Below are 14,712 nucleotides of genomic sequence, written 5' to 3'. Positions count from 1 at the left end.
TATAGCGGAGAGTAAATATATATTTTACATTGCAGAAACTCAAAAGAAAAGAAAAAAAATTCTTATCATTTGAATTCTAAATTCACTTTTTGGAATCGGATACATCCCGACATAGTATCGTTGTGTGAGACACTGGATCACAATTGCTATTTGTGATCCCGCTGTTTCAGCGCGGCAACATACTTACGCTGACGATTATTATTGACATTTACGTCTAAATTATAGAGTTTAACTGAAATAAAATGATTCCATCGGAGTAAGTGATTGTAATTTATTAAATTGCAAAATTAAAAATTGGGAAGATTGGATAATTTTGACTTTTTCAAAATCAATTTGGACCAGTTCATTCCGACATCACACCCAAAGGATGCGATGGGTCACATAACTTAAACACCCCCCCCCCACCTCCCCCCTCCACCCCCTAATCCTGTCCCTTCCTTTTTAGTTGAGATTGTCTGTTCCACGAAATGGTGGCGAAATTTAAAGTGTGGTGCTCGGTTACGCAATTTTCCCATCCAAAAAAAAGTAATCGATTTTTTTCTATGATAATCATCGGCGAATTGGTTCGATCTTCCATCCCAACGACTTCCTCCGCACACATCTCTCTTTCGACACTCACACACACACACACACACACACACACACACACACACACACACACACACACGACAGAGACGTGCAACCACAATAATCGAATTGTTATTATTGTGTGATTAATTCTGGAGCAGACTCAGTCATAATGTTATTTTTTTTTTTAACCAGTTGACTGCCGTACTCTGGAAAAACACGCACAGTTTTTAAAAAATTGGCCAGAAGACTCGTTCTTCAAATATCGATCGATTTAAATGACCCCCATCTTGGCAAAAACTCTCAGTTTCAGGTTTGAGGGTTTTTGCCAAGATGAGGGAAATTTAAGGACGAGTTTTCTGGCCAAATTGATAAATACTTTTTCCAGAGTACGGCAGTTAACCGGTTAAACAGTACGCGTAGCGCAGCGTATGTCACGCTGCCTTACGACTGCGATATGATGTTAATTATATGATTCATCTGGATCTATATTGTCACTGTCAATATTTAGATCTCTTCCGTTAACCCTTTCTTCCTCAATGCGTTTAAAAAGCTGTCTAACATTTCTTCCATCTATCTATCTATCTATCTATCTATCTATCTATCTATCTATCTATCTATCTATCTATCTATCTATCTATCTATCTATCTATCTATCTATCTATCTATCTATCTATCTATCTATCTATCTATCTATCTATCTATCTATCTATCTATCTATCTATCTATCTATCTATCTATCTATCTATCTATCTATCTATCTATCTATCTATCTATCTATCTATCTATCTATCTATCTATCTATCTATCTATCTATCTATCTATCTATCTATCTAGCTATCTCCACCCATTTTACTTATCTGTTCTTCTATATATATACCCATCCTCTCCCTTTGACCTCTCCCCTTCTCTGCCCATACTTACTATCCTACTCCATTAAAAAAAAAATCTGCATCAGAATGTTGCCCTAAATTACCAGAGTCTACACTTGGTTTACCGTCATTGGCCAGTCGCCGAAAACAATTTAGGATGTCTGCCCTCTACAAATACCGTCCTGGGCAGATTAAAACATTTAACAAACAATAATCTACAACTGTCAACACGCAGGCATATCACTCGTACCACCCACTCCCTGGCAAACACAATCAACAGATCAAACACAGCATATAGGCAGCAGTTGTTTTTTGTTTGTTTTTGTTTTTCTCTCCACGAACCACAAAGGAATGTAACATTCTTCCAGAGATAATGACAACACCAAGTCATGAACTGTTGCTGGCTATTCTGAGGGTATACAACATGGCGCAGCGTTTGTCTCCAGCATGATGCTGTTGGCTACCCCAAACTACGAAAAAAAGGTCTTCGGATGCGTCTATGTAGTGGAATTTTTTTTTTTTAGCCTCATCAAGAAAAATTGATACAGAGACATACGTAATGGAACTTTTCATGCGTGTTTATACTCGAGGGGTAGACAACTTTGATTATAGAACTCTTTAATGATCAGTTTACAACTCATATTTATGTAAATATTGTGACGGGCACATATTTCGACATGAAAAGAGAAAGCAAATTATATTCAAGTTAAATTTGTGGTTCCTGTCGTGAATGTGAAATCTTAAGTACTGCTCGTTCATGTCGGTCCGGCACTTATGGTAGCAATGAAGGACTTTTATGTCTGTGGAAAACATTTTTACTGAGTTCCATGAATCACCCCATCCCCTTCATCTCTGCCTCAACGATATTATGCCTCTATCTTGCTCTAAGCATTCCTCTCTCTGTGTGCCTTCCTCTCCTCTTCTCCCGTCTTCAGCTTCAATGCAGGGCAGTTTTCTTGGTATTCACACGACCTCTCTTTATAATATTGAATTGTACCTGGCAAGGATATTTTCATTTGAAATCTTAATTTAGCAGGCAAGAAAGACAGAATCACCCACAAGTTGTTTGCATTCCACATTAGTTGCATTTGAAAGACACAAATTAGTTTGGGGTCGTGTAAAAAACGTATTTGATACATGGATAGTAACTTTTCAAGCCTCACATGCATGACATCCAGTTTGGTAACATTGCGCCGAAACCGCTTTTTGTTATGGTAATGAAATGAACAATGATAGATTTCACTTAAAAATAATTTTTAAAAATATATTTATTCTCAATTGTCTCCATCAGACATGTGATTCCAACAACCTCCACGATCCGTAGCCGGTTCATTTTCATGACACGATTATACCGTGTTATTTATAAATGGTGATCTATCACGTGTCTTTGGGAAGACTACAACTACAACTGTCATTTTTTTTTATTGAGTGAGCAGCCGAAATGATGGTACACTGGTTGAAGCAGCATCATAGAGTATAGGATAGCGGGAATGAGATATCACAAGACTACGATCGATTAAGGTCGGGGGAATGGTGGTGACGGCTGGAAGGGGGGGGGGGGGGGGGGGGGGGGAGATTATCAAGGACATGCGGATGGGAGATGCCGTTTGCTCGCTAGTGAGGAAAACAAATCATCTAGAAGGAGCCTAGAGCTCGGGGAAAATAGTTTTGTAAATAGCCATTTTGGACAAGAAATTATTATGTATTACGGGTTTGCGTAGGAGTAACAGAGGCTGATGATGGGATGCAGGAGGTCCTGGTAAGTGGGTTATCCGGGTCAATAGTTCAAGACACACTTTGATTTCTGTTTCTGTTATACTCTGATGAAACGCATTTTGGACAGAAAACTCGTCCTTCAAATATCGATCGGTTGAAATGACTCATCTTGTCAAAAACTCCCAATCCTGGGAGTTCAGAAGTCCCTTGTTTGAAGGACGAGTTTTCTAACCAAGATTTAAAGAAATAAATTTGAGTATGGCAGATTTAAGGACCGTTTTGATGACAGAGGGATAAGACGGATACTCAATTGTCATCCTTATGAATTACATAATGATGAACAAGTGCTTTGCGCTCGCAGTTGTGTTTTGTTTCTCTAAGTACTAGAAAAAAAAAAGATCATAATTTTTTAAAGTTTACTTGAAATGACTGATTTAAAGTATTTCAACTTCAAGTTAATCCGTGGCCTTTTCCTTTTTTTTCTTTTTTTTTTTAATTTTTTTTTTTTTTCGTTCTATTAAGTAACACTTTCTGATAACTGAGTATATAATATAGCTTTATTTTAACATGTTCCGACAGCTGAATTTATAGTCAAGACACAGATGCTGGGTGTCATAATTAATCTCTCTCTCTCTCTCTCTCTCTCTCTCTCTCTCTCTCTCTCTCTCTCTCTCTTTCCATGGCTTCCTTCAGTATCTGGATATCCTCAACTTTGATTGTAGTGGCCCTTGTATGTGGGAAAGTAAATAATGTAGATAATTAAAATCATTCGCCAGTGAATCCCATTCATTTCAGAAGTGGATGATTAGCATTTGGATGGGGTGGGTTGGGAGTGGAGAATATGAGGATATGGTTTGGATCAGGTCGCTTATTTATTACTTACAATTGTTGTAATGGTGCATTGATTTTGCATTGATTTGAGAGTAAGTCCTTAACAAATATGGTTATCGTACCTCCAAATAAGTTTATGCTGGTTCAGGTACATTTGAATAAAATTATTGGAGAAGAAAGAACAAAATAAGTCAACATTGGGAACTAATTACATGCCGGTTATTTTTATCTGAGAGGAAAAATTGTTCCTGTGCCAAATGAACTGAGTGCTTTAGCTATGTAGAATCATTAGTAAAAAACAGTAATATGCAGCATTACTGGCTTTCTTAAAAACGGCCCCTTATTAAAATGGAATATTTCCTATTTTGGATATTGTTTGACTCTCTATTGGAGTGACATTTTGTTGTTGTTTTTGTCGTTTTTGTCTTTTACCAGCATTTAGTTCGCCCTCACCGAAACCATTTTTATGCAGGGCACACTCATCTTATATTATACTATACTGTCTTCAGGTACTATAATTTCCAAAAATATTTTCTTTATTTCTTAATTGGTTAATTAATTCATTCATTCATTCCTATTCCCCCAGATTAAGGAGCCATGTCCATGAAATTGGTCTCCAGTGGAAGTTACAATGTGCGGGCGTCTGAAATGGCGCACTTACAGGATCGCACCCCTAAAACCGTCAACTGTGTCGTACACTTCCTGGATGACACAGTGGAGACATTTGAAGTTGATGTAAGTATTCTACATCACTGTGAAAAAAAGACTGATGAATTTTAAGTTTTGGACAGAAAACTTGTCCTTCAAATTGAAAGGAACTTCATCTTGGCAAAAACTCTCACACAAAGAAAGGGCTTACAAAGTCCCTGATTTGAAATTTCTTTTGCCAAGATCGGGGTCGTTTTAATAAATAGATATTTGAAGGATGAGATTTTTGGCCATAATTTTAAATACAAGTTTTTTCGACTACAGCAGTATTGCCAATTGATTGGATATGTTAAATTAGCTTTACATGTTAAACATTTTTTCATGATTTTCTCTTCAGTTAAGATATTTTGTATAATCTCACACATCTTTTTATTATTTTCCTTTCAAGAATGAAATGAACAACGGTATAAAATTTGTCAACTTTCTTTTTTTTTTTTAACTTAAAAAAATATAATAAAGTGGACTTAAAATCTTGGGTTGATCCCAGTGATCCAAAGAAATGAAATTATTTCTACATCAAGTCACTCCTCAAACATTCAGTCCAGATCAGGGATTCATCCTTATATATGTCCCCCTTTTTTTCATCGAGCTTTGTTTCAAAAAGGCTCCATATGATGGTTGTGATGGAGGAGGATTTTAAGGGAAAGCTCAATCACTAGATTGTAACATGCACATTTTCTCTCCAAATAAAAATCAATGACGTATTCTTTCTTTCTTTCGTATTTTCATTTTATTTTTTTATGATAATTCAAAAATGCTTAAAATAATTGTTTTATCTTTTTAGAAACGTGGTAAGGCCCAACATCTTCTGGACAAAGTGTTTGAGCACCTGGAGCTGGTGGAAAAAGACTACTTTGGACTGCAGTATATGGACTTGGCTCCTGGCGATGATACACTGGTCAGTTCTCTGCCATAAGCATGACAATGATTTGAAGTTTTAACTGTTAAGTTTAGTTGTGTTTTTGAAGACCAGTTTGTATTCCTAGTGTTTATAAAGTTTTATTTGCAGTTACACTGTCCCAATGATTTGAAGTTTAGGGTTGGTTCAGGTGTGTATAATATTGATGAGCTTATCCTGAAGTGGGACTGACCTTTGTTACCAAAAGTGTGAATAAGTCTCTCATTGCAGTGCGTTGGTGTCTTTGCTCATCTTAATTGACTTGGAATTGTTAGATTACATTTTTGGTAACTTTTTCATAGTTTTTTTCGTTTTTTAAAAATAAATATTTATTTTAAAAATAATAAAACTTTAAATTTTACCTGAAGTTTTCAGAAATAACAAGGGTAAAACTTATGTTATTATTTAGACAGGAAATGAATAATGGAGATGGGGATAAGGATGGGTTTGGAAATGCTGTCATCAGTATTTTGTTTTCAGAAACGATTTGACCATTTCATTTTTTCCACTAGTTGTGTATTATTTATACATTCAAACTACATGCAGGGGATGCAGATGACACATTTTTTATTTTGTTTGATATTAATGGTGTATTAATGCATTTCGATTTTTAGTGATAATTTAGGGAAGGAGATTTTTATTTTCAAACTTATTCCTGTGATTGTCGAATGGGATAAATACATTATAGATCACTATTTTGAAATATTGAAATATAAAAAATTTGTATCATTTGACAAAAAATAAAAACTTTTAATTATTTGAATTGCAGAGATGGCTTGATCCTTTAAAAACTATAAAGAAACAGTGTCGAGGTTAGTATACAATGTTTCGACCACTTTGGATTTCTGGTATGGCAGACATTAAGAAAGGTTTTAAGAAGTATCTGTCAGATTTTACCAGTGAAAGATGAGTGAAGCTTGTCACAATTATTTCATTGCAGTAGTTGTGATCAACTATTTTGTGGACCCAATGAATATTCATATGGCCTTGCCCGACAAAAAAAAAACTCAACTAATTGATGTGTTCTATAATGTTTTCGAACGTCTTGTTCATGGATTTATTTAAGGAATAGTTCAATAAGCTTACTTAAGCACCAGCAACAGAATGAGTCTGTTATTTCATGATTTTCATCCTTTACTTTTCTTCTATATGGAATTATTCTGTGAGCTGATAAAAAGCGTTAACTTATTGGTATTTCATACATGTAGAATTGAAATTTGTTTTCAGAGCAGTGGATGATTTTTGTTTTACATATTGATACATTTTTCTTTCAGGTCCCGAATATGAATTTTATTTCCGAGTAAAATTTTATGTGTCAGACCCCAGTAAACTTGCAGAGGAGTATACAAGGTATGTGCCTTTTTATATCTAGTAGGGAATTAAATTCCTGCCAAAAAACAAAAACAAAATTGAAGCTTAGAACTTTATTATTATTATTATAATAATAATAATAATATTATTATTATTATTATTATTATTATTATTATTATTATTATTATTATTATTATTATTATTATTATTATTATTATTATTATTATTATTATTATTATCGTTGTTGTTGTTGTAGTTGTTTTTATTTTTATTATTATTACTACTATTTCTACAATCCTTGTCATTATTTTAATTTTGTTGTCTATTGTTAGAAAAAGTCTTAGACTAACACTACCTTTTTACTAGTTAATATTCTCTAGGATATGAATGATCTGTAGGGTAACATCATCGCGTTTTTATAATGTTTTTAATGTATGTGGCTTAAGAATATGTTGCCTACACCTTCCTTAATTTTAAGTTATTTCTTATTTGCTCTCATTTCAGATATCATTTCTTTTTGCAAGTAAAACGAGACATTTTGTCTGGGAAATTAGTTTGTTCAGAAAGCAATGCTGCAATGCTTGCCAGTTATGCAGTACAATGTAAGTTTTTCTCTCTTTAGGAATTTATGTGTTAGGTTATATGACTGAATTGACATTGTTAATGTGGGTGTCGGGGAAATGTGACTATAGATATGAAAATATGGTGTAGCTCCACTGGTTCCATGCTTTTAACATTGCTCCAAATGAGGCTTCATGAAACCTTTCCTTTTTGTACAGTAAAGAAAGTCATCTGTGAGGCATCTTTTTTGTACTGGAACTCTTACAATATCAGTTAACAGCCCATGACCAGTCAAATAATGCGATGTGTAAAAGTGCCTTCCATACCAAACGACACACTGCTTGGGCCATAGTGTTGCAGTCATTATCACTAAGCTGATAACTGACCAAGCTCAGTGATACTTAACTTTGTTTCAAGACAAGACACCATACCTCACAGTTGCTGATGTCAAATATTCTCATTTTCTAACTTAAATCCCATATGTTTATTGATGGGTATTTTATACATTTGTTTTTTAAAAGTGAAATTAACTCAAATTAATAGCTTCTTTTTTTTCTTCTAAATTAAGTCTTTGTGTTTTGTTTTTTCAATTGATACTTCAATAAATAAAATTGTACTCTTACTTTCTTCTTTTTTTAAGTTGATTACTGTGCACCTTGCCAGTGTTAAAGTTGGTATGATCTTTTATAGTAGTTACCAATTGATGGAGAAACATTTTATGAATAATTATACATATTTCTTTTATGTCTCCATTTGATCCATATCACATCTTAACAATGTGAAACATTTAACCAGTGGTCATTAAAATATTATTGTCTTCTCTTACAGCGGAACTAGGTGATTTTTATCCAGAGGAACACAAAGATGGTTACTTAGAATCTTTTATTTTCCTCCCAAACCAAAGTCCAGAGTTTGAGAAACTAGTTTCAGAAAAGCATAAACAACACAGGTGAAGTCATCATTATTTCTTTCTTTTTTCATCATATTACTAATTAGAATATCAAACAAAATCAAATTACCATTTGTTATGAAACTTTGAAGCATTGACGACAAGGCAAGAAGATGAAATGATAATTAAAAATACAAGTGGATTGTTAAACAAGTCTCGTTTATTTTACTTTATGAGTCTTTGTTTTTGATAAATTCTATAAAAAATAATGATGATGATGAATGATGATGATGATGTGATTATGATGATGATGGTGGTGTTGACAGCAGAAGTTGTAGTAGTAGTAGTTGCAGTGGTGGTAACTACAGCGAAGGTAACATTAGCAATGTTGATAATTCATAATACATTTCTAACAAACTAAGTACACTTTCATCACATCAACAGGTACTCATTGATAAATAGTTTTTAATTTTCTGCCCTTTTTAATCCATGAACAGAGGTCAGACGCCCGCTGATGCTGAGTTTAACTTTCTTGAAAGGGCGAAAAGATTAGAAATGTATGGAGTAGACTTACACAATGCTCGGGTAAGTTTTCCTTCTTTTCCGACTTCTAAGCTACAGTATGTTTTGGAAAGATATTGTCTTCTGCTGTTTTGCTTTTCTTTCCAATATGTTTAGGGTTTTATATTCAATAATATGGTTTGATTGTGTCTTTCATTTTAATGTGGAATATACTTTTATCCAGGATATAATAAAGTAATCATCAAAATGAGAATGCATTTCTAATATCACGTCTTTGCCCTAAATATTTCCCCAGAATCTAAATGAGGGGCATGCTTTTATTATGACTTGAAGGTGATCAGCTGTAAATTCTATTGAATATTAGAAAATTAGTTCATTAAAAAGGTTTTTTTTTTAGAATTGATTGAAGTTTATCTAACATTTTCTCTACAGGATCAGAGCAACATAGATATTCAATTGGGAGTAACGTCAGCAGGACTGGTGGTCTTTCAAAATAATGTTAAAATTAATACCTTTTCATGGTACGTGTTTTTGTTTTATTTTATAAAGTAATATTTTTCTTATTAATGATTTTTTTTCTTGCTACTATTTTTTTTGAAGTTTTAAATGAATGAAAACTCAAATTGTGGTTACTGAGATGAATCCTTCAAAGAAAAAATATTCTAACTTTTGAAATAATATTTTTGTTTTGAGTATTATTTAAAGTTAGTTTGAGATAAAAAAAAATCGTATGTCACTGTGTAGTGTAATCTTAATTTTTGTCAGGAATACTTATTAAATGTTGTGTTCAATTTGGACAAAGATGTGAAGGTTAGACTTTCTTGGAGAGCTCTATTATTAAACGCATTTTATGTCTTTTAAAAATTTTTGTGACAATAATTTGAATCTCTAATTTGACTGTTATTACTTGTGATGGATAGTATGATTGAGGATTCATTTCTTGTCTTTCTACTTTCAGGGCAAAAATTGTAAAGATATCTTTCAAGCGAAAGCAGTATTTTATTCAACTCAGGAGAGAGGTATATTGAAATAGAACATATCGATTATTTGATTTATTCTCGGCATGACTTATTAAATACCAGCGTTCCTATTTCTTTATTGATTTACGTTTTCTAATATTTCAAATTATAATTATTTTATTAATTACTAAATTTTATTATTATTGTTATAATTTTTTTATTTATTTTTTTTTTTGCTGTATTCATATAGCTATTGATTGATTAGATTGCTTAATTTGTTATAGTGAGATAATGTTTGGAAAGGATCTATTTTTGACATAATTCAACTGATTGTCCTTTTTTTTTTGTTTGTTTTTGTCATAGATGTTCTCATTCCTCTGTGTTATATTGACGTTTCGTCAGTAGAGAATTTTAGACAGTGGATCTCTCAATTTAGTTTTTATGACCCATTGTGACAAGGGGTAGTTGAACCTATCCTTTTCTCCTTTTTCTACATTTAATTAAAATTTTCTTTTAACTCATTTTCTGCTGCATTTTAAAAAGTAAAAAAAAAAACAACCTTAAGTTGTGTGTAAATTTTGAATTAGAATTTTAAAAAATTATTAACCCATTAGTGGCGAGACTGAATTTTTCTAATTATTCTTCTAATTTCAATTGCACACGTTTAATCATTTTCACCAAGAGAATATCCATGGCAAAGTGTCTTTGGATTCATTGCAACCCAAGTTGCTTCATTCTTACTGCTGTCCAGGTGTAAGAAGTAAAATATGATGTGAAATAAGAATAGAATCTTCAGAGGGTAATAATTAATCCACCTATTTTTACATTAATCTCTTTTTGCCTCTTCACTTTTCATTATCATTTAAGTTTAAGATAAACAATGTTGTTGAATAATGAAATGTGATTGTAGCCATCATATGCATAATTGAGGGACCATGATAACAACATATGAACTATTTGCTAGGAAAGGGGGGGGGGGGATTTTCTCTCACTTTAATTTCTATAAAGATGGATCTCAATCCTATTGGTGAAATAGATCTTTTGGATTGATTAAAGATTTTAAGACATTTTTAGATGTGATTCAGGAGTTATTTTTGTCTCTTAGAAATTTTTAAAGGTAAATTCCCTTGTTACAGAAAATGGTGCATTATGTAACGATGTCTGGCATCCTTTATTTTATCAGTGCTGATTTTCTGGATCCTGGATTCCTTTTCTAATCTCATTTTTTCAAAGGACAATTTCTCAGATAAAAGTATTTGTTTACTTTAGTTTCAATGATTGTGCAAAATGGATATAGCACAACACTTTAAAATCTTATTTTAATACCAGGGAGCATGCACTATATTATTGGTTTTTAAATAAAATAATTTTTTTATTTGTTTTTTTTTTTTGCATTTGTGAAAATATCTCCTTGATTTGAATTTAGTATTAGAAGAAATCGTCATTCGTAGAAGAATGAGGAATTATTTAACAGGCTGAAAAAGATTTATTATACCACAGCACAATCAGATGAAATTTTAACATTCTTGTCTCTTCGTCTTGTCTAGTAGGTGTAAATGTCTGTGCCTTGTGAACCATGGATGAGAAGTGATTTCTATTCATTTGAGTCTATTATATACCCTGTGACTTTTCAGACTGCTGATAGCATAGATGGTAGCGATGACAAGGCAGATAAATCTCCCCAAGTAATGATCTTGTGTTACTCATTATGCACCATTTGCACCACTTTTCCCCCACTAACTTTGTAGACCTTTTTGGAATTTCTTGGCTTTTAAAAGAATTATTTTATATTTTCCCGTTTTGCTGTCATCTTTACTTTTTTTTTTTTTTGTTAACCAAAAACAATAAATTAATAATAAAATAAAAAAAAGAAGGAAAAATCATATTTTTAATTTCTATTTTTTTTCTCTCTCCCGATCTTTGGATTTAACACAGTATTTTCTCACAAGCTTTAACTGCTGCATTTGTCATCTTTTTTGTGTGTTGTACATGATTGTTTTTTTATAATTTTTTAAAAATTCATGTCATTAATGAATTTTCATCTGTATTGCATATTTTTTGTATCCTGTTGACTCTCAACTACCAAGTTATCATATCATAGCGTCTTTTCTCAGTTTTTGAATTGTTTGCATGATATTTTTTTAGGGGGGTGGGATGGAATTTTCTCTATTTTTAATTTGTTTTTGGTTTGTCTTGTTCATTTTAATTATTTACACTTTTGAACGCTGAATTTTTATAGTTTATAAAGTACTATGAGACATATGCATATACTTGATAGTTGAATGTATTGATAAATTCTTAGCTTGTCTGTAATGGTCCTGTTATTGTCCAATGTATATTTCTTGGGAAATTTCCTGACAACCAATTGACAGTTTAGGTACATTTTGGATGTTCAAGCCAAATAATTTTCTCTATTTCATAAAAAAAAAATATTTGTCATTATGAAAACCCATTTTTTCATATTCTTTTGTTTACTTCCATGATAAATATGATTGCTCTTTTTAAAAACAATTGGGATGTGTTTATATCTCCTGTGATACCTTATTGAGGTCTAGAATAGGTTACCCTACGAAATTTTATCAATAATAAACTCGCATCCATATGCATTTGAAATAAACTGACCTTCAAGCAACTTGTAGTGAACAAGGACAACTTATAACAATTCCCCCTCTCACTCTTGATAAAGATTAAGTGAAGTTACACCATTTGGTTGTTGAGTAGATATCTGAAAATCATTAGATAAGTGCTGTTGACTAAATTATTAAATGGCAAGTTTTAAAAAATATTTAAAATAAATATACTACAAACTTATTATTAAAGACTCATAGACTGTTAGGTAGTTTGAGGTCTGCTGCGTTTTCTTTTTCCCTCTGCAGCCCATTTCAGTGCTGCCATACAGTCGTTTTTTTCTCTTAATGGCCGATGTATTTCCATCTCTTTCTTGTGACTTTATCTATAAACTATAACCAAGTCAATAAAATAATTTTGAAAATAATAGTTCAGTTTCTCACACGTGTATTGTCCTAATGTATCCTAATGGGACTGGGTCATGAAAAAAGGATTTTGAATTCCTCTATTATCCAGTTCTGATCTAATAAGCCACAATTTTCATGATCTGAAAGGAGTTCCATGACTTGCTATTCGTTTTATTGATTTGACAATTCAATTGTCTTTTACTGGGAAAAAAACTATGGATTAAAATCAAAATTTGTTTAGTAAAGAAATAAAGATTTTGATGTAAACAATCTTCAAAATAATTTTAGAATGCATAAAAGAAATTGTATTGTTTACAATTGAAATTCAAATTGAATAAAACAAGGGTGATTTGAAGGAGTTGCTAAAAATTTTGCTTTTCAAGCTGTATGCAATAGATCTTGCTTTGGTATGCTAAAAATTTCGGAAATACCTCCATTCTGATTTACAGATGAATTGCAAACTAATGGTGCGTTAAGTATTTTTAAATATTTTTTATTATATGACCCGACAATTTTCTTTATTTTTCCTGTGGTGTTTTCAATCTGTTGTTGTAAACTGTGTGGTGAAAAATATTGAATTTAATGTAATGCTTTTGTAAAGTTGGCAAACTTTTCTCAAAATTTGAAATATCTGACGATCCCTAAGGAAAGAAAATAGATGAAGAATAGATTCAATCACACTTCGAAACATACATACATACAGCAAGTTTAAAGAAACACAAACACACACACTATCTCTTCATTCTCACTCTCTCTCTCTCTTCTTCCCCCCCCCCCCCTCTTCCCCCCTTCTCTCCCCCCCCCCTCTCTCTCTCTCTCTCTCTCTCTCTCTCTCTCTCTCTCTCTCTCTCTCTCTCTCTCTCCTGTGCAATTAACTAGGTTCCCAAGATTTGATGTTTACATTCATCAAGTTAACCTTTATTTCCTCAAAAATACTTTGAATCTATTACTGGAACTACTCGTCGTCGTCCTCCTCCTTGTCCAAAGCTACTTCTACTACCACTACTATGACTACTATTACTACAACTACCATTTCTTTACCAATACTACTGCACAACTGCATCTTCACATGTTATATAATATGGGGGGTATGAAACAACGGAAAACAGAACCCAAACTATAAACTGTATCTAAAATGATTTACTGAAGGTACATACATATTTGTTAAGATTAAAAAAGATATTGTTTGGTTTTCTCTTACATTTTGTGATCTAATTTCTTCTTTTTAAAAAATATAATGTTCACAGAATGAACCAGTCGAAAACCTGATTGGTTTCAATATGATCAGCTACAGGTCATGCAAGAATCTATGGAAATCTTGTGTAGAGCATCACACCTTCTTCCGGTTACATCATCCTCACCCTCCTTCAAAAAAAATATTCTCCATGGGTTCCAAATTCAGGTATAGGTAAGTGAATCCTATATTATTTTAGTCTTATTGTAATATCCTTTAAAAGAAAAACCAAACTCATGATATTGATTGTTACTCTGTTGTTTTTTGTTTGTTTGTTTTGGTTTAAAAAAAACAAAACAGACCTGCTACTTTTACCAATTTTATAGATAGATACAGATTTTTTTCGAAGTAAGTTTTATAATTATATTTTGATCAAATTCAGACGTTTCCCCTCCTCTCGATTCAGATTTCTAACCAAATTTCAGAAGTATTAGATGAAAGTGGGTTTAAAATTGCTACATTGATGCACCTATTATTTTACAGCATTTATTGATGTGGTGTTTGTAAAACAGGCTTAAGACTAAGACCTTATATTATGTGGTATTGATCCAAATTTTTTATCTTGAAATTTGGATTTTTTTTTTTCCTTTATAAGAAAGTGCAGATATTATGTTTGTTGTCTGTGCAGGTCTGTTTTTGGATTGTCTTGGGCATTTCTAACACTAGCTA

At 32.4% G+C, this 14,712-nt stretch overlaps 1 protein-coding gene across 8 annotated transcripts in view; it reads left to right on the top strand.

The window, feature by feature from the left end:
* Positions 1–14,712, top strand: part of LOC144965779 (tyrosine-protein phosphatase non-receptor type 4-like) — a 90,763-nt gene that overhangs the window by 15,272 nt on the left and 60,779 nt on the right. For 2 of the 8 annotated variants that reach the window (XM_078901477.1, XM_078901483.1), the window contains exons 2-12: positions 4,573–4,721; positions 5,479–5,592; positions 6,362–6,404; positions 6,867–6,942; positions 7,408–7,505; positions 8,293–8,413; positions 8,851–8,938; positions 9,308–9,396; positions 9,834–9,894; positions 11,469–11,519; positions 14,057–14,217. In XM_078901477.1, the coding sequence (XP_078757603.1) occupies positions 4,584–4,721; positions 5,479–5,592; positions 6,362–6,404; positions 6,867–6,942; positions 7,408–7,505; positions 8,293–8,413; positions 8,851–8,938; positions 9,308–9,396; positions 9,834–9,894; positions 11,469–11,519; positions 14,057–14,217 (1,040 nt within the window). In that variant the 5' untranslated portion in view covers positions 4,573–4,583. The remainder of the gene's footprint in view (positions 1–4,572; positions 4,722–5,478; positions 5,593–6,361; positions 6,405–6,866; positions 6,943–7,407; positions 7,506–8,292; positions 8,414–8,850; positions 8,939–9,307; positions 9,397–9,833; positions 9,895–11,468; positions 11,520–14,056; positions 14,218–14,712) is intronic. The other 6 variants (XM_078901482.1, XM_078901478.1, XM_078901479.1 and 3 more) reach the window with 3 other exon arrangements.

The sequence above is a fragment of the Berghia stephanieae genome, chromosome 2 (genome assembly GCF_034508935.2).
Source record: "Berghia stephanieae isolate SIO BIC M18660-M18661 chromosome 2, UCSD_Bste_1.3, whole genome shotgun sequence".
In the NCBI taxonomy this organism is placed as follows: domain Eukaryota; kingdom Metazoa; phylum Mollusca; class Gastropoda; order Nudibranchia; family Aeolidiidae; genus Berghia; species Berghia stephanieae.
The sequence above is the reverse complement of the archived record's forward strand: the minus strand, read 5'-3'. Positions and strand labels throughout refer to the sequence as shown.